The 27,191-nt window shown below is 35.9% G+C and overlaps 4 protein-coding genes and 1 long non-coding RNA gene across 9 annotated transcripts; 2 read left to right on the top strand and 3 right to left on the bottom strand.

Annotated features, from left to right (window-relative positions):
- Positions 1 to 4,286: 4,286 nt before the first annotated feature.
- Positions 4,287 to 7,786, top strand: LOC137715284 (ras-related protein RABE1c). Of its 2 annotated transcripts, none has more exons than XM_068454554.2 (9): positions 4,287 to 4,426; positions 4,634 to 4,766; positions 5,342 to 5,414; positions 5,506 to 5,606; positions 6,600 to 6,665; positions 6,763 to 6,860; positions 7,044 to 7,106; positions 7,182 to 7,274; positions 7,381 to 7,786. In XM_068454554.2, exons 2-9 carry the CDS (start codon positions 4,694 to 4,696, stop codon positions 7,459 to 7,461), a joined length of 648 nt encoding a protein of 215 aa, XP_068310655.1. In that variant the 5' UTR covers positions 4,287 to 4,426; positions 4,634 to 4,693; the 3' UTR covers positions 7,462 to 7,786. The 2 variants fall into 2 exon arrangements, with proteins under 2 accessions (XP_068310655.1, XP_068310656.1); XM_068454555.2 differs by having other exon boundaries at positions 4,390 to 4,529.
- A 488-nt stretch (positions 7,787 to 8,274) lies between these two features.
- Positions 8,275 to 10,839, bottom strand: LOC137715283 (uncharacterized). 2 transcript variants are annotated; one of them, XM_088691413.1, is made up of 6 exons: positions 10,669 to 10,839; positions 10,370 to 10,455; positions 9,029 to 10,102; positions 8,876 to 8,941; positions 8,572 to 8,770; positions 8,275 to 8,452 (listed from the first exon to the last, which is right to left on the bottom strand). In XM_088691413.1, the coding sequence occupies exons 2-6, from the start codon at positions 10,370 to 10,372 to the stop codon at positions 8,388 to 8,390; spliced, it is 1,407 nt and encodes a 468-aa protein (XP_088547539.1). In that variant the 5' UTR covers positions 10,373 to 10,455; positions 10,669 to 10,839; the 3' UTR covers positions 8,275 to 8,387. The 2 variants fall into 2 exon arrangements, with proteins under 2 accessions (XP_088547539.1, XP_088547540.1); XM_088691414.1 differs by lacking the exon at positions 10,370 to 10,455 and having other exon boundaries at positions 10,669 to 10,819.
- Positions 10,840 to 15,325: 4,486 nt separating this feature from the next.
- Positions 15,326 to 16,201, bottom strand: LOC137716449 (zinc finger protein ZAT12-like). The gene has a single exon (XM_068455910.2). The coding sequence runs from the start codon at positions 16,017 to 16,019 to the stop codon at positions 15,498 to 15,500; it is 522 nt and encodes a 173-aa protein (XP_068312011.2). The 5' UTR covers positions 16,020 to 16,201; the 3' UTR covers positions 15,326 to 15,497.
- Positions 16,202 to 21,142: 4,941 nt separating this feature from the next.
- LOC148698163 (uncharacterized) lies at positions 21,143 to 22,708 on the bottom strand. Its single transcript, XR_015960918.1, has 2 exons — positions 22,317 to 22,708; positions 21,143 to 21,873 (listed from the first exon to the last, which is right to left on the bottom strand). It is a non-coding gene; the product is annotated as an uncharacterized LOC148698163 (long non-coding RNA).
- Positions 22,709 to 24,076: 1,368 nt separating this feature from the next.
- Positions 24,077 to 27,006, top strand: LOC137714827 (methyl-CpG-binding domain-containing protein 7). Of its 3 annotated transcripts, none has more exons than XM_088691410.1 (5): positions 24,077 to 24,387; positions 25,384 to 25,503; positions 25,681 to 25,788; positions 26,358 to 26,477; positions 26,574 to 27,006. In XM_088691410.1, the coding sequence occupies exons 1-5, from the start codon at positions 24,187 to 24,189 to the stop codon at positions 26,862 to 26,864; spliced, it is 840 nt and encodes a 279-aa protein (XP_088547536.1). In that variant the 5' UTR covers positions 24,077 to 24,186; the 3' UTR covers positions 26,865 to 27,006. The 3 variants fall into 3 exon arrangements, with proteins under 3 accessions (XP_088547536.1, XP_068310059.2, XP_088547537.1); XM_068453958.2 differs by having other exon boundaries at positions 25,384 to 25,542; XM_088691411.1 differs by lacking the exon at positions 25,384 to 25,503.
- The last annotated feature ends 185 nt before the right edge of the window (positions 27,007 to 27,191 follow it).

Raw genomic sequence — 27,191 nt, 5'->3', positions numbered from 1 at the left:
TCCATGAAGATAATGCAGCCTGTATTGCCCAAATAAAGGAAGGATTAATCAAGGGCAATAAGACTAAACACATATCTCCAAAGATTTTCAGTGCACATGAGTTTCAGAAGGCTAAAGTTATTGAAGTCAGACAAATTCATTCCAATGAAAATCTGATAGACATGTTCACTAAGTCTTTACCAAAGTGCACATTTTAGAAGTTAGTGTAAAGTATTTGATTACGTCGACTTACCAATCAGCTAAATTTGGAAAATGCGGAATCAGGAGGAGATACATATCAGGGGGAGCACCCATGATAAATTCATGTTGTACTCTTTTTCTTTCGATTGAGATTTTTCTCACTGGGTTTTTCCTATCAAGGTTTTAACGAGGCAATATAAATATATTTAACACTATATCAACAATCTAGGTAAAGTTGTACTCTTTTTCCTTCGCTATGGTTTTTTCCCACTGGGTTTTTCCGAGCAAGGTTTTAATGAGGCAACTGGTGTTGATATTTGAGCATCCAAGGAGGAGTGTTGAAAATATTGGTGGGTTAATGAATGCCCATAGTGATATTGAAAACATTGGTAGATTTTTCAATGCCCACACAAATTGATATTGACTTGGGAAATGAAGGAGGATCGTATTGTCAAAGGGTGTGTGCTGTAAATTTCAATGTATAGTTAATACGTTGTTTGAGTTGCTCTATAAATATAGTGTTCCGTATGCTTTCAAAATACATAGAGAACAAGGAAAGATCAATAACATCACTATCTATCCCTCTATCTTTTATTTGTCATCCCCTTGTGTTATAGTTACAGTGTAATATTTTACACATTCTTCGCTCCTGTCATTAGTAAAGGTTATCTTTCTAACTTTTACCTATTTATAACAACATCAATATTGTAAAGTTTTAATAATACGTTGTGATTATTTTTCTTATCAATCTCAGCCTAAAACACACTTTTTATCAAAATTATTCCCAAATGGATGGGTTAGAAAATCTTTCGAAGCCATTCAAATGAAGTTAAGATCATACTTGACTGTAGATATATGTGAGTCTCATAATATTACGTTTTATTCATGTTGTGCATTCGTCATCATTATGAGACTCACATGCATCTGCAATTAAAACACATCAATCATGCACAATAGAAAGAAAAGAGTGCAAGACTGTATGAGATAACAATCAAGAAAGAAACATCCTATATTCATGACCCTAGATGCACTCAAGTTCCGCAGTATGATAGGGTTATTCTCGACCATGTGATGCATGTGCGCTTCGTTACGCGGCTCTCACTTATGCACGTATGACCTAGCGATTCTTTAACTGTGATTTTATTATCTTCCCCCATTCTATATTACTATGAAGTTGAATACATATCACATGTACCAATTAAGCAAAGAGTGCAAGACTATATGAGAGAAGAAGAGTGGGCAAAGAAACATTCTTCCTTGTGGCATTCATCAATCGAAAGAAGGAAAAAAAAAAAAAAAAAAAGATAAGCAAAAATGACTTGGCCTATATTTAACTCTTTGGATTTGGCTAAGACAATATCTTTGGCTTTTGGCCTGTCAAAGTCACCAACCATGGGGGAGATTTTTCAAAGTAACCAGAACATGAGGTGATATACCACATGTTATTGTATAAATGATGAAATATGTGTGTTAAAAGTTAATAACTTAAAAAATAAAATTCTCCACTACTTATATAAAAACACTTGGTGTACCATCCGTATTCCGGTCACAATAAAAAATTTCTCTAACCATGGAGGCATTGTCACAAACTCACCACTTAGTTGCCACATTGTGGGCCGGCCGCCCGTCCACATAACACCAATCTTTAAGTTGGTTATATTGCCTAATAAATAAATTAATAATTTGGTTATATTGTGTTTACTTTACGTGGTTGTGCTACTTCCATGGAACCAGCATCATTTGACATTTTTCTTGCATTTATAAACAACCAGTTGCTACATGACTAGATGAACATAAGATTCAGATTCTCTTATCTTCCATTTTTCCTCACTTTCAATCTTCTTCTATTTAAACACTTGTGATTAAACCACGTCAATATCTTGTATTGACTTCTTCATAGAGAGAGAAAGTCAAAATAAAGTGAGAGACGAGAGAAGGGGAGGGGAGGAGAGAGAATCTTACTATGAAAATAACTCTAAGATACCTTTTTTACATAATTTTTGATACTTTGGTTTAGTGGGATAAACTTACATGTAATGTTACAAATTCAATTGATGAAAATGATCAAAATCAAATATTAAAGACACATCGATCAAATATTAATAAGAAATCGATTAAATATCAATAACATGTAATCAAATCTAGACGATATATTATCAAATATTAAAAAATGATTATTTCGGTGATTGATCAATATTAAAGTGATTATTTAAGGCCACTTAGTACTACGGTTTAATGGTATTTTTCTTCATTTGTAAGTGAGAGGTCTTAGGTTCGATTCTCGCCAAAGACGAATTTGAACCACATTATTGTTAGCCCATTGTGAGGCTTAACCACTCCCCCACCCCTTATTGTAGATAATATTGTTTATTTAAAAAAAAGAAGTAATTATTTGAGTGATTACAATTTTTTTTTTTTGCTAAATGACTGATTATAATTTTTGAATTTGATATTTTGAGCAAATTTCTAAGAATAAACTTAGTTTAGGGTTTAGGCTAATCTGGCAACCGGACAAAAACCTAATCCAACCCAAATGTAAAGGATTGGTTTGGGTTAGGTATGTTGATTGCGCACCCCGCCTTAGTTGCACCCCTAGACATTATCCTTCGTTGGAGAATAAGAGAGTGGGCAAGAGGCGCGGCAATGTTAGTGATAGTCGCTGGAGAGATGAACTTTAAATTTCCATAGTACCTTGGCTATGTTTGTTATGAATGCACTATAAAAGTTGCTTAGACCATCCCCAACCTTTGGGTTAAAACCTAAAATTTTTAACTCATAAATTGTTTTTCTCCTCCAACCCTTATGGGTTAAATTTTTAGCCCGATATTATTAAATAATGAATTTAGGATAATTTTTTTTAAAGTAACTTTAAAAAAAAAATGATATAGACTATCATATTAATTTTATGAACATTTTAACCTAAAAATATTTAGATTCCGAAAAATATAGAAAAATCACTAAACCGGCACCATAAAACTCGTGGAACACTACGAAAGAATATGAAACACATAAAATACTTTTTTAATTACTTTAGCCATTGGATTTAAATTTGGACCATTATATATATTTTTTTACCGTTGAATTCAATGAATTTATAAATATAAAACTAAAAAAATACACATATATGGTGGGTCAGCCCCACTAATTTAGGTGGGAGTCCTGGGCTAAATTTGCCCCAGAGATGAGTTTTGAGTTTTGACTCATATTTGCCCCAAGGGTTGGAGCAAGTTGGGGTAAATTTAGAACCTAAAATTTGAGTTTTACTGCAAGAGTTGGAATATGTCTTAGAGGGATTTGAAATTGATTAGATGCAATTCATGTTAAGGTGTCATTTTGATAGTCCCTTCTTTAGCGTATTTGGAGTGCATTTGTAGTGTTGTAGTAGTAGCTTTGTAATGTCTGAGTAGTCCATTAGTGGTGTCCATATAGGATTCGCTTGGTTTAGACAATCGGGTGGAAATGAATAAGTGACTATACTCACGCTAGAAGATAGATAACTCATCAAACAAAATTTGTCTAATCCCTTTGTAATCCTTTCAACATGAAAATTCATTCTCTTCTGCCTTTTATACACCTTTAATTTAAAGATTTGTCCATTTCGATACAATCCCCTAATAAATTTTCTAAATCATGTAGGTAGTGTTGTTTTATTGAAACAAAAAGGATGCGAATAAGGATCATCTTCGAATCCTCAAATCATGTCCGTTTATCGTACATCGAAGCGTCAGTTTTAGTCAGGTACTATTTATGTTTAATTTTAAATAAAAATATTTAAAATAATTTCTGACTATACAATATAAGATGAATGGACATAATTTAAGGATTTGAAGATGAACGAACATAATTTGAGGATCTTCAGAATCCTAACAAATACAATCCAAAAAAAGAGTCTCACCTCATTCCAAATAGTCTTTTTAACTCTTTATCTTTAAACAAATGGAAGATACTTTCCCCCACATTTCAACATTTGCTAGACCACATCTCATGAACTTACCACCACCCACTAAACCCATTCCACGTGGCACCCAAACCAGCTTTACAAGCTGTCAAATCCTCATTGGCTTTAACTTTTCCCTAATTCATAAACAAGAAACAAATCCATCTTCCCCTGTACATGTACAAGGGGGGCTGCTACCGTGCGCTCGGTGCGCAGTGGACGAAAGAGAGAAAAGAAGGGTAAAGGAGAAGGAGAGAGTGCGCATTATTATTAGCCAACCCACCATAGTCGGACCAGGAGCTTTGTTAGGTATGTGTGAACCGCTCAAGGTCTCCCCCTCACTAATTTTGGCACCCAAACCCTGAAAATCCCCTTCTCTCTCCTCCTCTTTCTCTCTCTTTTTGTTGATCTGGTATTTTGCTGCTGTTAATTTCTTTGTTTTAATGGATTTATGAGTTTTTCTGGAGGAATGATTTTTGGGGTTTTGAATTTATTTCTCTTTGGTTATGTATGCAGAGAGAGATAGTGTTTGGATTTGATTGTATTGGAGTTCTCATTGATTAGATAAAAAAGAAAATGGCTGCTCCACCGGCAAGGGCTAGAGCCGATTACGATTACCTCATAAAACTTCTGCTCATCGGCGACAGCGGTGGGTATTTTTTTCCTGAATTTAGATCGATTTTATGTTTAATGTATCAATTTTGTAGCAAATGGTATGATGTATTGAAAAGTTATAGCATTTTAACATTGAGATCAAAAGAGGGTTTCTTTAGGTTTTAAGATTTGTTGGACTTGGGGTTTCAATCAAAAGTATATGGAAAAAGGGGTTTTCCTTTCTGGGTAGTTTAGATCTGATTTGATTAAGATTGAAATTGTTTTTTTTTTTCTTCTGATTTATGAGCTTCTGGTGTCAAAGAATGTGGAGCATTTGATTATTACCGTAGTCTGATTTATGAACGGTTTGAGCTACTGAATCAGATTTTTTATCAAATTAAGTCATGCGTTTTTTTAAAGTTTGTGTTGAATGCAATGTCTAGCAATATGTTTAGATTAGCAAATACCTAAAAGCGGTATCTGTCAATAAATTGAAGACTCTAGTTCTTACTTGACGCAATCAGTAGAATGTTGACTGCGTCAATTGGTATAAGAATTTTCGATATTACAAATAATGTACTTGGCAGAATGCCAATGCTAATTTTGATATATGCCTATTTATTTTTGCAGGTGTTGGTAAGAGTTGCCTTCTTTTGCGTTTCTCAGATGGTTCCTTCACCACTAGTTTCATAACTACCATTGGGTTTGTATTCTCTAACTTTAAAGTTAAATGCATCTGATAATTTTTTTCTACTTAGAAGCTTCCTAAACCTCATGGGTTTATCCTTGTGAAGCATTGATTTCAAGATAAGGACCATTGAGCTTGATGGAAAACGAATTAAGCTCCAAATTTGGGATACAGCTGGTCAGGAGAGGTTCCGTACAATCACTACTGGTAAAAAATTATTATCGTAGGTACTTGCATTTTGATTTTACAGAACATTGGCGGTAGTAAATTGATTACCCATGTTGCTCTTGATGGAAGATGGATTTCCATGAGATTTTAGTCACCTTTTATTTTCCACCTTTAGAGTTTTTCAAGAGACAAGGTTGTTAAATTCTACAACCTGAGTTCCTTACTATAAAATTGGTCAGAAAAGACATAGTTCTTTGGTACAAGTGATTTATTGAAGAAAATGGTGATTGAATACAAATAATGTGCCTTTTAGGAGAAAAGGGTAGAGTGAGGGTCCCTTTAAGAGGTGGATTATAAACAGGCTGTTATCAGAAGGGCGCTTGGGGAACATGGGAACCCAGTAGTAAAGGAGGAAATGCACCATTTTAAAATGGCAATGCTTAAGGGCATATATTCTAGACTAAAAACAGGGTATAGGTTAGTCGACTTTTAGTACCAAGCAGGCATGGTGGACAAGTTGGTCCCAAAGTAAATCATGAAACAGGTACATTCAGATGCAGAGCATCTTTGACTAGTATGGTGCATCTTTTACTATATGTTATGTCATATATGTGATGAATTCTTCAATTGGTTCCATGGGGTTTTTATATTGGAACTATATTGGTTAACTAGCTGCTGCCGAGTCTGTTACTTGCGGCAGGGTGTGGAGTACACTATGCTCTTTTAACCTAGAGCTAGAATCTTATAATAATAGATGGCTCCTTTGTATGCAAACCTATACAATAGGACTGATGGGAATGTTTGGAAAATGGGCATCTGGTTTCCAGTAGCATGGCATTCTAGCATCTGTATCTCAGGGGTTCCCGATAACTGATAAGTGGGCCCTATTTGATGAAGTTGGTTAGACAAGTCTGACACTAGAATGATTAGGTTCGATGCTAAATCTTTGTATGCCCTGCTGGTGTGTTATGTGTATGCTATTATTTGTTGATAACCAGTTTTCTTCTCTATTAACTGTTCCTTCTGTCCCAGCTTACTATCGTGGAGCCATGGGAATTTTGCTGGTCTACGATGTAACCGATGAATCATCTTTCAATAGTAAATTTCTCTCCCATGCTCTTGGTTTACTTGAACAAATGATTCTTGTGCTCTGCTTTATTCAAAAGTTTCTCACCTGGCTTGTTGCTATTTTCAGACATAAGGAATTGGATTCGCAACATTGAACAGCATGCATCAGATAACGTTAACAAAATACTTGTAGGGAACAAGGCTGACATGGATGAAAGCAAACGGGTGAGCGTGTGCTTGAAATCTATCATCAAAAGACACCTTTTATTTCTCACCTTTAACTCTTATTGGAAGTTGGTCTGAGTAAATGGAGCAATTCTTATTGGGTTCCTACTTTTGCTTGGATCTTGTTTAGTTATGGAAATGTACGTTTGCAGCCGTCCTAATCTTATCTCCACTGTATTTTAGGCTGTGCCTACCTCCAAGGGCCAAGCACTTGCTGATGAATATGGGATCAAGTTCTTTGAAACGGTAAGTGATGCCTATAAATTGCGGGAACTAATTGATTAGCTGTTGCCGTGTACTCAAACATCTTGTGTAATGCAGAGTGCAAAGACTAATCTTAATGTGGAGCAAGTTTTCTTTTCAATAGCAAGAGACATAAAGCAACGGCTTGCAGACACCGACACAAGGGCTGAGGTATTTCAATTGCTTTCCTGGTTTTGTAAAGGGATATAATCTACATTTCATTTTTTAGAAGTTCTCTGATTTAAGGATTTAAATGACTTCGGTTCCGGCGTTGCAGCCTACCACAATCAAGATCAACCCTGACCAGGGAGCCGGGGCCGGTCAAGCTGCACAAAGATCAGCTTGCTGCGGTTCTTAAGTTGATTACATTGTGATCGGAGGGGGGGGGCATATTGGTGACTTACAAATGTTTGGAAAGACAAAAAACTAATTGTATGACAATACGATATGATGCTGCTTGTAATCTTCTTTTTTTTTTTTCGTGTCATTCTTTCGAAACTTAGTGTGTGAAAGGTAGTTTCTTAAGGTTTCAGAAATTTTTTTTTTTTTGGTTGTTTTTACTTTCCTTTTTGTGGTAAAGAATTGACGTGTAACCTGTGGCAGGCACATTTTTTTTACTGCCCATTCTCCTTCCTATGCTTGTGACTTCCCTTAGTGTGTGAAAGATAGATGGTTGCTTATTATCTGAGACTTTCATAATTTGACATCTAAGTTCTGGGGAAAAATATTAATTGTAAGATATAACGTTCTTGTGAACATTATCGCCGCCGGAAATCTTTCCGGCATAAGGTTCTGTATATGAAGACCGGAAGATTGGAAGTTCGGCAGACATCATAACTCTTCCAACTTCAAGGACAATTATTCATAAACTAAAAGGAAACTGAAACCATAGCCGCCACTAGCCAAATGACCTTTCCAGTGCCGTAGCCGCACAGAGCAGCAGCATCCATAACCTTAGCTCCGACATCACCACCGCCGGTAACATACCTACTGCTGACAGTCGAGGGGGAGGATAAGGGGCGGGAGACAGAATATTTGTTTTCTAAAATTTCCAAGGGACGTGCCGGAATCCGAAAAAACTTAAAAAGTACGATGGGTTTAAACGAGATCAAGATCAACCCATAAACTCTGCCATAGAATAACTTACATTTGCATAAACTACTGTACCCAATTTAACAAAAAAGCATAAATTCCTCCATCCATATGCCATACAAAATACATTAACAAAAGTGATTATTTTCACGCGCGTAAAAAAACTTTCTCCAATCTTCTATACACACACTCCTAAAAGTTCAGTTCCTCCTTTCCATAAATACGCTGAAGTTCACGAGTTGCCGCTTGAAATGATTCTGAGGAACAAACGTTGTAAATAAGCGAAAGGAAGAGAGAAGCTATGTCGGATACAAATTTAAAGCCGATGAACCTTTAAAGTCACAGAAAGAAGAAAAATGTAATTAGAATTCCTAACCTTTCCAACTGTTAAAAGCTTTCTGATTGATCGGAGCACCAAACACAGTTAGAAGTGTATCAAACAACAGGCTCTCAGGCGTGCTCCTTAATTCTTGCACTATCTGATAGATGGTCTTGCCATTCTCAAAGAATATGTGATTGTTTGGATGCTTTGTTTTGCAACCAGCATGGCGCTCAAACTCGTAAGCATTAAGCACCTTCCATAAACCAAATTATCCACATCGTGTCAACGTAACATGTAAATAAGAAGAGAAACGATTAAATGATTTAACTCAGAATAGTTTATCGAGAGGGAGACTTACCTTAGTATAATTACATGATTGACACCCACACAGATAGCCGACACCTTTTATAATCCCGCGAAGCTCCTTGTTACACAAGGGATATAACAAGTCATTAGAAAGAAATCCTAGATTCCTAATTGAACAAAATGGACAAGAAGATCTGAAGCTTACCTCATGTGCCAAGGAAACATACTTTACAGGAACCCCATCAAGCATGCCTGTAGAAATCAAGCTCCTAACATTTGACGGGAAGCTGTTTGGAGCTTGTTTCTTTGATGTTTTGACCTCGGGTTTATTCTTCGAAACTGACTCAGGTCTTGTTTTGGGTACAGAAGCAGTATTATCAACTGCACTGGCATTTGATACGTCCAATTCCTTCTCGAACACAGTTTCTGATGTTTGAACTGTAGACGGATGGTATAGTTGATCATAGTTACCAACAGGCCTGCCCATGGCTACAATATCTTGATCACCAGGAAACCCACCAAAGGATATCAAATTTGCATTCCCTTTATTGTAACTGTCAGCCATTGCTACCACACTTTCATCCCCCTTGCCATAGCTGGGACCTATTGGTCTGCCATGGGCATCCCTCTGGTTGTAGGCATGACCCATTAGTGTGACACTACTGTGCTCCTTATCATAGGCATGCCCTACTGATAAAAAACCAGTTTCATTTATCCTATCAAATGCCTGATTTGTGGACAGGTTACTATTATTGTCCCTATTAGAACCATGTTCCCTCGAAACATGCATAGCATTGTTACCATCCCTGACCTGATTGACTTTGACTTTTTTAATTCCAGCATAGCTAAGAGTTTCAGGATCTTCCATCGCATGAGATACTGACAAACTAACAGATCCATCTTCTCCAAACTGGTCGTCGATACCCTTCCTTGGATTCCAATTATCTGATCCGACAGGAGACACATTCCTTTCAGCAAAGTTCACAGAGCTTGTTGTATCAGATCCAAATAACCGGTCAATGAATTGGTGGGGAACTGACTGGAAACTGGAAGCATTCTCCCAAGAAGAGACATTTTCATTTGACATTCCTGAGCTCAATTTGCTGTTTGGAATATGCAGTGCCTGCTTCTTGTTTGGGAACAGCTCTGCTTCACCAGCATCTACAAACCATTGTTGAGACCGCTTTGGCTCCATTCTTGAATGGTTGCCAAAATTTCCATCTCCCTCATTTACAAGCCCACCGGTCTTTCGCATCCATAAACCCTTGTTCTGGAAAGACTGCGAGTAACAAACTCTCAGAAAATGCTTGAAACTTTATCCATCACATGCTCAAACATGATCAGATGCCAAATGTTCAAGATAATAACAATCAAGGAAACTTTTCAAAGCATTTTACTTAAATCAAAGAGCGATAAGTTCGTCAACTAAGCATAGGCTTAATTCTTTCAACTTTGGACCATCTAAACACTTCAGAATTTTGACAATCCTAAAAGAACGTCACTAAACACCTTACAGCTAGTAGGAAAAAAAAATTATACAACTTACCATTTTCCTCCTCCTAATCACAGTAAAAAAATCCCCCCCTTTACTCTTCCGATTCCTGCTGTAGGAGTGTCAGCAGCACGTACGGACTGCGATGAATTCCATCCGCATACATACACACACATACACAGAGATGTTCAAAAATTAAAAATTGAAAAGCGCATGAACTTTCTGTCAATTCAAACCCTAAAATTCAACAATATCCCTAAAAAAAAATCCCCAATTTCTTCATAAAACTGCATGAGATAACAAATGTGGTGACCGAGAAATAAAGGAGGAAATAATGTTACATGAATCCGTACCTTTAGCAGCAGTAGGCCGATCGTTGATCGATGACTGATCAATTTTCCGGCGAAGGAACTCCGGCGACGAAATTAAAAATTGAAAATCTGAGAGAGCGAGAGAGAGGGGAAGTTAAGGTAGCTGAGGAGCACTCGATCTTTTCTCCAGAATAGAAAATAATTGGGTGAGGCGGCATGGGAGGAAAGTCGTGGTTACTTTTATCATTACCGTCCACGTGTCAGATTATAAATGAATCACAGCCGTCCATTACGTAGACGGTCTTGACTCGAGTGTATTTTCGTCTTTACACTTTCATCCGGTTATGAGAATTGGAAACCGGTTGTGGTCACGTGGAGCAAGTCAACCAATCTTCTGTCGACACGTTGCAAGATCTAACAAGCCGTGTCGTTCACATGTAAAAACTCGAAAATCCAAAACATGTAACACTTTCATTTATTTGCTACACTACCATTTTGATAGTATTTAGCTTCATTTTTTAATTTGTAAGACAAATTAAATATTACATTTATTAAAAATAAGTTTTTTTATCTGTTTTTTGATAGGACGTATAAAAATTTCTTGACTGTTACGAAATATTTCTGAATCAAAAAGCCTTCCCAGTGAGGATTGAAATTCCTTTGGAAATCCTGTACCACTTTTGATTAGGAGTTAACTTCACGTATATAAATAGGGTAAAACATTCATTCACCAAGACCACCAAATCAAAAGTTCTAAGAAAAAAATTAGAAGCCTCGTTCGCTTCTCACCAAGCAAACAAGACCCAACGCAACATGTCTTGCATCAGTTTCTCGACGCTTGAATCACCTGCTCGAATGGAACAACAAGATTCAGAGTCTAAGTCTGTGGAAGCCGATCAAGTAATGGCGGATCATAAACCAACCATCCTGTCTTGCATCAGTTTCACGACGCTTGAATCATGTGCTCGAATGGAACAACAAGAACCAGAGTCTAAGTCTGTGGAAGCTGATCAAGTAATGGCGGATCATCAACCAACCATCAACTACAAGCGACTGACATCTTTCTTGGAGTTCGATAACTCGTTCTTGACGCCGTGGAACTGCAACCCTAGTGCCCCTGCAACAAGTGATAGTAAATCAAGTTTGGAGACAAGAAACCAAGAGTACATCATGTTCCAACCTGGTTCATTCTTTACCGACGGATACGAGAGCGAACTCGTTGTTGGAGGAGACGATGATCATGATCAGGATACGTACTACGATGAATTTACTGCAATGATTTTAAGGGGTTGCGGTCTTGAATGAATAATGAACAAGAACAATGGCAAGGATACTGGCAGACGTAGTAGGGAGGAGGAACCAACAAGGAAAGAAATCGAGAAGCAAAGTGTAGTTTACAAAGTGTGATATCTTTTAACGAATTGTATTTTGTTGTTGTTACAATGTAAGATAATTGAGTTTTTCTTTATATTAGCGATATTTTATTTTAAACTAATATAAATTTCATAAAGGAAGATTTCAATTTGGAAGCATATATAGGGAGAACACATAACTCTAGCTAATATACGCCCACATATGTGCGAAGAAAATTAAACTTTTTAATGAGTTAGATTAATCTAATGAATTATCACTAATTTCTACTCTACGATAGAATGATAAACTCGTTGTTCTAGTAACTATTACATGTAGACTTTCGTGTTGTAAAAAAGGCCACATTAATATTTATAATTTACGTATATAGTTATAGAATAATATATTAATTGGAGTTAAAAAAGAAATTAAAAAAAATCAGTAATAGTAAAATAAGTTTCACTATATGGTAACTAGCTAGTATACACACCAAGTGGTGAGTGTCTCGATCGAGAGCCAATTAGGTATGAGAAGTTTAATACTAGAGAAAAACTCGGGTTCCTTTTCATTCTTTATGTACCAAATTTCGAATGTTTCTTCCTCTCCCAATTCGGATTGAATTCCCTCGAATCCTATACCCTTGCGAAGTAGAAATTACTCCACAAATGTATCCATAAATAGGGTAAAAAATAATTAACTCCATCACCAAAACCGCCAGAGATCTGAGAGAAGATTAGAAGGTTCATAAGATTTTGTCAAACAAACAAAACCATATATGCATAGCTGTATAGCCGCATGACTAATTGCATCATTTTTACGACACTTGAATCATCGGCTTCAGGTCCAATGGAACAACAAGAACCAGAGTTAAGTTAAAGGAAGTGGTAAAAAACTTGATGATCATAAACCCAGCCGTAGGGGGCGTTGGGGTGGGCAAAAGGTGCAGTGGCACAGGAACTCGAATTTCTGAAGGGTTCCAAAGTTTTGAGCCTCTTATATATTACATATGAGTATAAATTTTCTAAGAAAAGATTTTTTAACTAAAACGAAAAACCATCATCTTATGATTTTATCTATATATTACAATTGATTAAGTGGAGCTTACACTTAATATATTAATTTTCACTTTTCTCTAGCAATAAAAAAACTTGTGTATTACTTTCTTTCACTTTTCTTTAGCAATAAAAAATTAACTTGTGTGTATTACTTTTTTCCACAAACACAAACATGTTTTTGTATCTCTCTTTCAGTTGTGCTCCATTTTTTCATGGATGAACCTTAAAGCATGATTTCATGGCAATTGAAGATTATTCAATTGGTAAGAGTGAGATACTGATTTCGACTAAGTTTGAATATATTGATTGTTGAATTCCGTATGAATATATTGGCCAAAAAATTATTTATTTTTAAAATAAGGAGGGTTTTTTTATTAAAATTGCACAAAGGCCCCAAAATGTCAGAGACGACCCTGCATAAACCAACGATCGACACAAGCAGTTGGCATCCTTCTTGGAGTTCGAAACTCGTTCTTGAAGCCATGGAATTGGAACCCTAGTGCTCCTGCATGTTTGTTAAGCCAAGCTTTGGAGAAAAACCAAGAACACATCAAGATCGAACCTGGTTCATTCTTTAGCATTGATCAGTACGGCAATCAAGATTACGTCTGCAAGGATACTGAGGAAAGAGAAGTCAATAGGAGATCATGAGCAGCTTAATTCGTGAAGTAGTTTACAAATTGTCTCTCTTATTCATGTCTATTGGATGTTGGAATTCCCTTTTTCATGTGTAATATGGATATTGGGAGTTCCCTTTTAGACCATGTCTATTGGACTTCCCTACTTCGAACCAAACTTGTATAACTGAAGTCATCAAATTTTAATTAAGAAGCATGATGGAATACAACCCTACTTAAAATTTGAAGTCACTTGAGACTTGTAGTTCACTTGTATTTCGATTACTTCTCCTCCAAGGAATTTTATTCTGGCCTAGTGCCGATTGATATATGTATAAAAGGATTATTCTCTTCCTCGTACAGACCTCAAAGGCCAGTGAAACCATATAATTAAGACACGACTACATGTTACGGGGCATAACCTCACATAAAATACCTGACAATAATAGTCAAAAATTCAAACCCTTCCCCCATACTTTTGCCTATCGATCGAGTGGCCATCTTTGTCGACAATCCCTACGACCAGTAAAGTTAAGAGCTGACCTACTAGTACAATACTTATTCATTTTCTATTTTAACTCTTTTTATTTGTTATTTTCCCTTTTTTAGGGAAAATTAGGTTCACATCCTTATTTTTGTTACTCCATTGATTAAAATCCTATTCATTTTGAATTTTTGATCAAGTCCTTATGTATTAATAACATCATTAATTATTTGAATAATAAAATATTTTGATTTTTAAATGTATTCCTTTAGTGTTAAAAATGTTACAATTAGTATATTTATATTTATGGCTAAATTTTTTATCATATATTTTTATTTTTAGTTTGTACGTATTTTTAATTTGTACCGATTTTCTTTTCATTTTTAATTTGTACCCATCTATTAGTTTCTTTTTGTGCCCATATTTTTTAAAGTTTTATTTGTGTTTGTACTCATGTGTATACCGTCACGTGACATTGTATATTTAATCAATGATAGAAAAATTACATATGGCATATTTATGTTTTATGCCTAAATTTTGTATCATATATTTATATTTTTAGTTTGTACCCACTTTTAATTTGCAACATTTTTTTTAATTTGTAGTATTTTTAATCTGTTATTTGTACCCTAATTTATTTATAATGTACCCATTCTTCTTTATTAATGTACCACTTTGTTATATGTAAAATGTACCAATTTTTTTAACACTATGGATACATTCTTTTGCCATTTATTATTTCTTATTTTTACATAGTCTTTTTCCATTTATTCAATCAAAATGTTTGAATTTTTTTATTGTAACCATTTCTAATAGTGTTATAATGAGGTATTTTAAATTTATAGGATTATAAATCTCATAAAATATCAAACAATTAATGTCAAAACTATAAAAATATAAATATTAATAGTAATATAATAAGGTGTCCAAATTCAAGTGACCTTCATCAAACTTTGAATACTATTAAGGTTTTAATTAAAGAATGTTAAAGATTAGGAACTGCATCCAAGGTATCCCTTCTTTTTAATATTACTCGAACTCTTTTCCGATATTATCATCAAGTATAAGGATTTATCATCGTAATTATAAATATACATATTTAAAAAAAAAATACAAATATGGCGTAAGTAATACAAAATATCGAATACAAAATCTCATAAAGTTAAGAATATGTTCCCAAATATGCTCCCAAATGATCCCCAAAAAAATCCAATAAATTCATCTCCACTATGTTTCAATATAAACATCGAATTAAAAAATAAAAGATAAAAAGACTATAATCTATAGGAATAAATATACATCAAAACTAAAACTATCTGTTGACGCCAGTCGAAGTAGATAAATATAAATTAAACATGTAACAAATCAAGAAATCATCTGCAGCTTCGTCAAATCGTATTGGTGATGACCCGGTGGTGCCAAATGCAGATCCAAATTCAACTCCAAATTCAAACACGACACCCTTTTGCTGCTATTCGACTTCTTCAAAACAGGCATCGGCGGCGACGGCTGAGATCGAGCAGCCGCAGCTTGGATGACGTCCCTATGTCTCCTCATGTGTCCCCCAAGCGCCTGTCCGACCGTGAACTCAAGCCCGCAGATCGGGCACTCATGCTTCTTGGGCTTCACCGGCGACCCCGGGAACTCCGCCAAATGTAAAAGGTCAACAGCCCCACCGGGCATTAGCTTCGGCTTCTTGTGACTCGCTCTGTGGCCTCCGAGGGCTTGGAACGACGGGAACTCCCGATCACACGTCTTGCACACGAAAACTCGGTCCTTTTTCGAGTTTTCGTATTTGATGGGGGAGGAATCGGGTTCCCCTACCTTGGATAAAAGCATTAGACAATTGACCATGTCTAAGGTCTCGTCTTGCCCGCTTCTCTTCATGGCTGACGGTCGATTAGGGTTTAAGATTTCGGGTTTAGGGTTCAGCTCGCAGGAGTAAAGCGAAAAAGTAAGCTGGAAAGGAAAGATTTGGAAGTGGATGAGATTTGTGTGTGTCTTTTCGAGAGTTTTAAGGTTGTTCTTGAAGATGCTCGAAGTGCATGGAATGAGAGTTAAGAAGCTAGAGGTGATGTACTTATAGGAGGGAGATATCAGATGTGTTCTGCTGACTTGTCGTGTACGGAATAATCGAAGTGATGTAAGTCTTGCTGGGTAAGTAACGGAGCAGTTTGGAATAGCGCCGTCAGTGTTAGGGTCCGATTGCGTCACCGCGTTGCTGGAGTAAAGCTTCCTGAAGGGGTCGTTTTAGGCGACCAGTGGGCGTGGGTTGAGTAATCCGACCGTTTCTAGATTTTGATTTACTCGGTATCCATGGCCACACGTATCCAACGCGCGTGTCAAACTAAAAGTAGTCTTCTTTTTCGTAATTTCCATTGGGTTTGTGCATTTATTTTCGCGTAAATTATGCTTATGATGATTGCCATCAATTAGAAGAAGGAAAATGTTATAATGGAGAATAACTTTCATGCGTTCTATGCGAATGAAATAAAGACATACAACAAACTTTTTTACGCATGTCTCTTTAACAAAGAACATCATCATGTTGTACACTCTTGCTATATAAGTTATTCTCGTTAAATATCCCATTTTATTAGACTACATCGTATTCTTAATAATAATGAGACCTACTTGTATCGGCAACTTTATCTTCTATTAGAGAGGTAGTATAATATGATTTTCGTAACATCACTTGTAAAAAAAAAAAAAAAGTCAAACTATAAAAAAGAGAAATTTTTATAAAGACACAGAAAAACCAAATTATATGGACGATAAAATTAATACATCTCAATCTAAAATGTATTAACCAAGAATAATAAGATTATGTGCATATTTTTTGGCTTCATGAGACCAAGCTAGCTTCTTGTCCTTTGAACGTGGAATCTCTATCCAACATAATTTTGTTTACTTTTTACATTTTCTAATCCAGTTAGTCCTTTTCACATATGTGATAAAAAAAATCTAGATCACAGCGCGTTGTGTTGAGTAGAGGGGAGGTTCGTGTGAAAGCAACTAAAATTCTTAAAGAACAAGCGAGTCAACGCAAGAAAAGGAGCCATCTGTGGAAGAATACACAAAACTAACCGATATCGACGGAGAAAAGTGCATGCCAAGCAGTATTTAGTCCTACTAATGTTGGTAAGTTAACGCCAATTGGCTTACTGGAAACTACGCGGTCCAGTAACATCCACACTTGTACTTTCGATGTGCCTTCAGTGTGGGCTTCCTACTTTCACACCATTATTTCATGTCATGACATCATTTATGCCGTTGCTAATAAGTTTTCTTAATTTGCTTAATCACTTACCTCACGATTCACTCACATTTGAGTATTTTCCTTCCTGCTTCAGGGCTCTTCTTCGGTTCTTCCTTTTTCACAATTTATTTTCATATTTCATATACCATAGTTTAAGTGGTCATTACTATTCATATACATCATATCATATTATATTATATTATATTATATTATATCATATACGTATGATTAGGAAGAAACACATTTTTGACACACATTTTGTCATTCATTTTGTATGACCCACGTTGTAGTGAATTTCAACAATCCGAGCCTTCTATATTTTAGTACATTTTCTTAGGTCAGCCTTGCAAAATATTAAACAAACTCAAAACCATTAAAACATTTATATGTAGTGAAGAAAATTGACAAATACAATTTAAAAAAAAATACTACTAAATTTAATTCAACAATTATGTGGTTTTAGATTTGGATGATTTTTGATAGACATGATCTTTCAGGTAATATATAAAAGATTGACAGTTGTATCGTTGAAATACATTACGAGATGAGTCTCTCGAAAATGTATCAAAATGTATGTTCTAGAATCCTAAACCGTATGACGTGCATGTTAGTTGTTTTACTCCCTTAATTAATCGATCATCACCATAAGTCATACCTTATTTTGTTGGTTAACCAAATCAGTCACTCAAAAACATTTGAAGAGAATAGTTGGAGGACATGTGTTGGGTGTGCTGTGCTCACCTTAAATTCGGTCAAAGATAAGAAAAGTAGTAAGCTTATGTGGCTGTGGAATGAACTTTCCTTTTCCAAAAAGGTTTGCTTCACGAGTACGGATGGCACTCCTTGTTCTTTTCATTCAAAGTCCGTACGATTTGTTGATTTTTGAATTAGTTTTAGACCTTCTATTCCTTCGAATTTCTACATTTTTCATGTGTCATCTTCATGTATGTTTTTCTTTTCTATGCAAGCACTGTGGATAGATGAGAAAACCGAGCACATTTGTTCGTACAAGGATGACTATTTTTAAATACTTGAACTATAAACTTAGCGTGTAATGTATTCATCTACTAGAAACAATATCTAGAAACTCCACACTCAAGGGCGGAGCCAAGCTAGGGTCCGCTCCAAGTTAATTAAGATTTTAGTGCTAGTTCTTAAGAAGTTCATTCCATCAAACTAAAAATTGGCCCATCCTGCCTTAACAACTCTCTTGAGGCAAAGTGAGTTGCTAAATCACGCATAATAGATGGAAAAAAGAAAAATTATAATCAACGCCATAAAAATTTCTAACCCCGCTCTTGTCTAGACCATTCTTTTGATGGTTTGCTTTATTAAATGTGGTTTTGATAAAACGTGCTTAGAGATTTTTCAGTGTAACCAGTACAAAGAGTTGTACACCATATAATATTTACATTGGCAAAGACACAGGATTATTTTGATCCTGTCGCGGGTCATGTGCTGCGTCTTTTAAAGCCAGCGGCCATATAGATTTTGGTGTTCAAACCTTCTAGATTTTTCAATGCTTATATAGTTGGCTATCCGTTTCAGTGTTTCACCCTCTTTCACAAGGGAATCAGTTCCAAGCTTAAAAACTCAATCTGTGGGATCAAGGTTTTTCTAATATATAAAAAATCATTCCCGGGCTTATACGCATCTTATTTATGATATCATTATATTTTAATGTCATTGCGTTTATCTCGAGATATAGACGTGCCAATTTTTAATAATTTTCTTTTGTTTTCCAAGACAAAAGTTATCTTATTATAAAATATTTTATTATAATTTTCTCCTCATCTCTATATAGTTGTATATGATTAAGAGCATCTTCAAAGGAGATGTCAAAATTATCACATAAGTATATAACAGTAAAAATTAACAGCAAACTTTTTCCAACTGAGCCTTCAATTTCCTACGTGACGCTGAGTCAATTGAAGGCAAAGCCTTCTCCTGTCAAATCCATTTAATATTTTTTAATAGATTTAATGGAAATATAATAAACGTGGTTGTGTATTTTAAGATTTTGATTGGTTGCCTACATTAATGGATCTCACAAAGTGATTAAAAAATTTTAGAATGGCGTTATTATTTGACATATCTGTTGGATCAAAAAATTGTACAAAATACCAAATTGCCACATAAGCCATCAAATATTAATTTAATGTTTTAAATTTGACGGCTCATTTGAAGATGCTCTAAGCTGTGCTCCTATGTATATGTGGTGGGGAAATGATAAGCAGATTTTTCAAAGTGAGACTTTCTATGAACTTTACGTCACATTATGTTTTTGGCAAAACGTTTTATAATGCTTGCATGAAAATTATGTCAAAAATATAAGACGGCAAAGAATCTCATTTTGAAAAAAAAGTCTTCTTACCATTTCTCACATGTGGAATGCTTGAGCACTTGTACTTGGCTGGAAACCTGAGGCACATCCACATCACAGAGCGTGGACGGTTATAAATGTCGTCGTTGAGCGACGGAGAAAACGTGCATCGCAAGTACCCACGTATGCTGCTACGTATGTCGCGATGGTAATAACGTTAGGGTTAGTGTGTCCTACCCATGAAATCTATGCGATCCTGGTCCACCTCCGTCGGCATAACTGTGAGCTTCCTATTTATTTCCTAATAAGTTTCCTGTGCTTAGCTTAACAAATCACAAATTCACGATTGAGTCTTTCCTTCTTGTTTCATGAATCTTCTGCTAATTCAAGTGGATCCCATTTATATCAGTTTCTACCACCTTTGCTTGACATATAGTTAAAGAAATGCTAACGAGACTCTCTTAAAAGTGGGACACGTTATGAATTCTCTATTATTTTATGTTTTTGGTCAAATGTTTATAATGTTGGCACGTTAATTGACGTTAAACTGAAAGGTGACAAAGAGTCCATAAAAAGTCTCATTTTGATAGAGTTCCCCTAGTATTTCTCCCATAGGTAATCGTATATAAGCAAATATCGATTATGTTTCCTTTACTTATGTTCTTTTTTTATCAGTTTATTCAAAATTTATTAATTTCATTAGCTATATGGTTGGATAGGAAACTTTCAAAATCTAAATATAAACTCAATTGTTTTAGAGAAATTTTGAAATATGTCCAATTTTATAGGCCATCTTTTAAAATAGATTCAATTTTTAGTGATTTTTTACTTTTAAAATAAGTCGAATTTTTAGTTACTTTGAACCCATATAAAAAAACACTATTGTTTTAGTAATAGTTTCATAGTGCTTGAGTAGTTTTAGGTTTAAAAAAAAAAATTCATTAGGCTATGTGACATAACTTAAACTTTAGGGTTAATCTCATTTTACTACCTGAAGTTTCTTGGTTTTCAACATTTGGTACATGAAATTTTTTTTCATCCCAGAGTCATACCTAAAGTGTTAATTTTGAGGCAGTCTCATACATCTGTTAGTCTGACTGTTACATCTCCTATTAACTGATGACGTGGTGTCTATGTGGACAATGATTGGGCACCACGTATCATTAAGGAGTCCATGTGAAAATTAAAAATTCAAAAACAAAAATTTCAAATTTCAAAATTTAGAATGGGGTTAAATCTCTATCCCGCCCCTCCCACCCCACCTTCCCTGATACCCACCCATCACCATCCCTTTTCCCCAAAGTAATATTATTCTTACCACAATTTTATACCACATTTCTTTACCATCTTAGATGGCAGATGAGTTGAACAAGTTACACCATTTAATTTCAATATTTTTATTAATTAAAATACTTAAATAATCTTAGATAAAAAAATGAAACTTCTCGTATATCACAATCATCAGTTAATTAACAATTCTTTTATTAATTATTGATTAATATTTTGATTAAATGCTAATTAATTTAGATGATGTGACTGTCCAACTCATTTGACATCTAAGATGGTAAATAAATATGGTATAAAATTATGATAAAAATAGCATTATTGTTTTCCACGTCCCCTTCTCCAAGGGCCCCCTTAAGCAAAGGGCAGCTCCAGAAGTGAAGCTCTCTTGAGAATCCAAGAGGGAATCCGAGAGAGGAGTGCAAAGTGAATGAATAATGTGCCTCTTCTTGTCTTCAGGGGTGGTTGGGTCAATCCTATATAGAGCAATAGCTGGGACAACCTTTGAGCATACCTGTTGAAGAGGGAAAGACGCTGCACTCGAAAGCCAAGGTCTTCATTATGGTGGTCATGATGCTATTTATCAGAGGGACTATTTTAACACTCTGAACATGAGCAAGAACTTCGTACAGCGAAGTAGTGCATTCTCCAGACAAAGAACCAGTTTCTTTAGTCTGAGAAACTTGAGCAAGAAACATGGGAATTGCCGTGGAATCCAAATCTTTTGCATAAGATTTCAGCGCTTTCATTGCTGATCTACGACTGTTAGCATCTTTATTCAGATTTTCCCACTCACGCTGTAGTATCGGGCATAAACTTCTAACCATTGTTGGCTTGCATCCAATTCACGAAAGGTTTATAGAAATGATTAGTGCCTAATAAATATGGTTTCATGAGATGGGTTTTTCAAGTTTTGCAAGAGAAACATAGAATGAAACACACAATCCATGAAAGTCCTAGACTTTGGAAATGTTTGGAACTTTCCCAAATCGCAAGAATTGAAAAAATATGAGTTTTTAAGCATTTTGGACGGCTATAATAACCATAAATGTCAAAACTTTTCTGCATCTCTTAGTCCTCAATGTTGAAATTCAAAATTGAGGACAAAAGTTGGGTTCTTTCCCCACATTTGCATAGAAATCAAACAGACAAATATTCATTTGCTGCAGGAAATAATAAAATTCCTAGGGCAAAGCAGCACTAGAACTCAACATAGAAAATGGGTTTTCAGATTTAACACCAACAAACATTAAAAATCAAAACAAGAAGTGAAATGAAGAATAAAGTATTGCCTTTAATGTCGAGAACTGAGAAATACCTTCAAAGCTGCTTTCACCTGATGCTTGGGTTTTGACGCTGAGCTGAAATAGAGACTTTTGAGAGAGAGAGAGAGAGAGAGAGAGAGCACGCGGAAGAATAGGGATCAAATGGCCTCTCGATTCCGTCGATCCTCGGCTGCATTATGAAATCAAACTTCTCTGGCGGCGGGTCGGCCTGTGCGTGCGCCTAGCTGTCATCCAGATCGAGAAACTCCGTCATCTTATCCAGAGAGACAACGGCGTAAGCGGTCGCTCGAACAAGAGCTTACGGCAGACGGGCTTTCCTGATCCGGGTTCGCATTTTGGGCGTCAGCCGTGGAGAGAGAAGGGAGGGAGGGTTGTTTGGGGGGTTTTGGGGAAGGGGAAAATGGATGGTGGCGGGTGGGTATCAGGGAAGGGAAAGGTGGGGTGGGTGAGGGGAGGGATAGAGATTTAACCCCATTCTAAATTTTGAATTTTGAAATTTTGGTTTTTTCTTTTAATTTTTAATTTTTACGTGGACCTCTTAATGATACGTGGCGTCTAGTAATTGTTCATATGGATGTCACGTTATCAGTTAATGGAAGACTTAACGGTCAGACTAAAGAATGTATGAGACTGTCCCAAAATTAACACTTTAGGTATGACTCTGGGACGAAAAAAACTTCATGTACTAAATGTTAAAAATCACGAAACTTGAAGATAGTAAACTGAGATTTATCCTAAACTTTAATCACTAGATTGTAGTAAATGTAATGGCAGCATCTTTGCTCACCATGGTGAGCGTACCATCATTTTCATTCTCACTCGATAAGTTTAAATTTTGAAATTTATTTTGTTGATTGATGAAATACACTTATCGTATCCCATTTTCCTTTAAGAAAACGCATCTAAATGCACCATTTGTATATGCAGAGGTTTACAATACAGCGTAGGATAGTACTACTAGTTTCCACACTGCTATAGTTTAGTACTTCTCTTTTCCTCTGATTTTTCATTTCTTTGTTTCTATTCAACCATCAAACATTAAAATAAGAGGATGTGGACAAGTGCATATAAAATGCAACCAATCGATACTCAACATTGTCTTGTATACACCAAAAACATGTTACCCACATGTTGTATACCATATTTATTGCAACAATAACGTTAAGGTGCTAACCGTTTATTAGGTTCATACGTTGCTAACCACTTACTTTGATATGGTACATAATTTAATCTCTTGAGATTTGAAATAGACTAACACTCTTACAAAAATTCATCAAAATAAATTATCTTGAAACATGCTAACAAATACTACGATATGGAGGTGATTCATAAGATTACACCAATATATTATTTTATTTTACTTAGAGCTACCTATCTCATGAGACCAACCCGGATTTGCCCTTATGAGTCTCTTTTGCATATCTTCACTTGTAAGTGAAAAATATCAAGTTTGATTCACATACATAACGAGAACATAATATATTTGTGTTGAGTTTGATACTTTAATATCTGTAGGTGGACCGTTGAGTAGCCTAATATCTGTAGGTGAAATGTTAAGGGCTTATAGCAAGAAAATGACGGTATTACACTCTAAAGTATGTCAAGTGAATTAAGTTGTCGAAAAACTGGATAAAATAGCTTGAATATAATAGTAGGGATGAAATTAGCAATTTTTAATAAAATTAAGGACTTATTCTATCAAAAAATTAATTAAGTAATCTAATTTTCACTAAGGTGATAGTTCAAGAACTAAATCCGCGCTTCATCCTAAAAAAATTGGAACAGTGGGGAACTGGAATTGGAATAGTGGGAACATCGGTCAAACTGCAGAGTGGCTTTTACCAAAAGAGGAGGGTTCTACTGAGCGACAGTCTTTAACGCTACCCCAAGCAAACACTGTCCATGAAGAAGGGAAAATCGTCAGAGTCGCAGACAGTTCCTCTTCTGACAATGAGGCGGACGGAAGAACACGAAAAACCCTTCAATTGCAAAAGGCAATTGCAATTGGTCACCACATCACCCTTCAGACTCCCCGATGATTGGTTCGTTGAGGAAAAGCGTCGTCCCCTCAGCAACATTTGCAACCCCGGCAAAATCGACAGGGTCTCTCTAAACTTGTTCAAATGTGGACTCCTATGAATGTATATTATCCGCATGCATGGATTTTGATTGCATGCATGGATTTTTGATGTGTGGATGTTTACATTTTGCTATGTGTTTGTGTTAATGCCTGGGGTTTTTTTTGTTGTTGGGATTTTTGCAGGGTTTTTTTTTTACTGATCTTGAAATTCATATGCATGTTATGGTTTTGTGGGAATTTCTCGTTGGAGAGCGACAAATTGGAGAGATTGAGGGTGGTAATTGTTTGGGGTTAATAAAGTTTCATGATTGGCATTTGGACTAGATTTACTCTTACCGGACTCCATTTGAATATCTGAAAAAAAAGAAGGAAAATGATTGAAACCAGTCAAGATTTCTTCTTTTATGCATAAGAAAATCTAGGTCTTTGTTAAAAGTTAAAACCCAGTAAATGTTTAGGGGAATCTATTATTTCCAATATTTTAAAGGATTTTTATCCTAAATGGTCTTGATGTTTGGGGAATTCATCACTTTAGTTTCTCGTGTTTCAAAGTGATTAATGTCGTCCATAATTTATGCCCCATCACTCCAATGTGGGAACTTCAATTTCGTCAAATGTCAGGACCATTGCGATAAGAATCCTATTTTTAAATCGTTGTTGCGCATGCTCTTTGATCAGTAAACAATAAATAATGCTTTTGAACTTCTTATGATTTTTATTCTTTAATGTTGCACATGCATCTGGTTTTGTTGCTGGCATTGTAGCTTTCACTTGGTTCATCGTTATGGTCTTCTCCGAAAACAATAACTTAATCCGAATATCTTGATCTTATTTTCTACAATTACTATGATAAGCAAGAATATACATGCAGATTCAAAATTCCGACTCTCCGACAAGTACATTGTACAAATCTGCTCCTGCCGCGTATTTACATTCACGATTTCTTCTTTGTGAAAATTCATTATTATGTATTGAAGTAGTTCTAGTTCAGGTCTGAGAACTTTCTTGTAATTTTGCAGTATTACATTGAGGCTGATACGGGACTGAGGTTTCGTTCACTGCCTGCTGTACAGAGATACCTAACTGAAGGGCAAACCGAAACATTTACCAAGAGATTAAAACCAGGCAGTGAATGCCTTGTGAGTTCTAGGATCCAAAAAGTGGTCAATCCAAAACATGTAATCTGAATCATATGATTCCCGAATTTACTTTGATTATGCAAAGCTTATTGAATTTTGTCCATTGATACAATTCGTGTGCGTAGATTTGATTTAGAAGTACCTCTATTATTCCTCATTGACAATGTCAATCTGCAGAAGCAAATTACACCGTGCACCACCAGGAAAACTTCTTCATCCTTTAAACTACCTGATGGTTGGGAAATTGAGGAAAAGCCACGAAGGAAGTCTCGTGTCATAGACAAGGTACCGATCTTATGTTTTAAATATTGGCGGTTTCTCTCTTCTTTGTTGTAGAAAGGGTATATCTAGCTTGTAGTTGCTGAAAATATGTGCATTCTGCGACATGGGGTGAAATTGCAAAGATGCATATTTCGTGGCATGCATACGTAAGGACTTTGCATGTTCATGTACAGATGGTATCTTTATATAAATCTGATCCCTCTTTCGGGTCAGCGACTTAACCAAAACGTATTGCCTTAACATCTGTAAATTACGTTCACTGAACAAATTGGTTGTTATTGTATATTAAAAATGTCAAAATAAGAGAGATTGGCGAGAATGCATTGAAAGAAGTTGGCAAAAGGATTCGAGGGTAAGAGAAGGTTGGGAAAATTATGGTCCGAGTCTCTGAGATGTGCTATGCTCAAGATTTCTTTACTCTTTTTACAGAATGAGCATGGCCATAGTGACATTGTGAAATGTATGTTAGACGATTCATTTCTCTAAAAGAGAACATTTACGAACAGCGTTCACATATTCATAAATTAGCACACTGCACTTCGAAAACATGATAATTTTTTTGTGTTTTGCAGACTTATATCGAGCCAGTTACTGGAAGGCAGTTCCGTTCTCTAGTAGCGGTTGAGAGATACCTAACAGAAGCAAATGAAGAAGTTCCACTCAAGGCATTGATGCCTGCTTCCAAGTCTAGTGTATGTTTTTTTTTTCTTTTTCCAATTACTGATCAAACGAAAGTTTATCAATCTTCTCCTCTGCGGTCCTTGACCTTGTCCAGTATTTTGTTTCAGATATCGAGTGGCTCTTGCCATCAGAAGACAAAAAGTTCGGCTGAAAGCGAGCCCCAGAATGTTGGTTCTAGTTCTCTGAAAAGAAATATTTCCAGTGAGAATGATAGACCCTCCGAGCTCAATTTTGGCAGGCCACCGGCAAAAGTTAAATGGGTCCTCCGTCGTCCTGGAGGGAATATGTGGAATCCCGTCATTGACGATTCTAAGGTCCCAGATTCTGTAAAGCAGAGTTGGTCCGAGAGTTTCAAATCATCCCTCTCCGGTGGAAATATTAGTGCACCAATTCTATAAGTTATAATTGTTCTGCTAAGTGGAACTTCTGTATCATTTTGTTTGTTCATTTACTTCAGATGCTAGTCCCCAAAGTTTTGAGGGATCCTTTTTTCTTGGAGGTTTATCAATAGTGATCATCTCGCAAGTCTTTTGACGTAAACCTTGCAGTGCCGATGAGCATAGGCCTCAGAAATCTCTCAGTGAAGAGCAAACCAAGATTTGGAGGCCCTTTTCCAAACACTAACCCAAAAATCAAACAAGTAGTAGCCAAATGATAATGTAAACACGAACATAAAATTTCAAAGTACCGTTGAATTTGACGATTGAATGTGTGCTAAAAAACTC

The sequence above is a fragment of the Pyrus communis genome, chromosome 3 (genome assembly GCF_041283825.1).
Source record: "Pyrus communis isolate YQ-2024b chromosome 3, ASM4128382v1, whole genome shotgun sequence".
NCBI classification, from domain to species: Eukaryota; Viridiplantae; Streptophyta; class Magnoliopsida; order Rosales; family Rosaceae; genus Pyrus; species Pyrus communis.
Note: the sequence above shows the minus strand (reverse complement) of the source record. Positions and strands in the feature narration are given on the sequence as shown.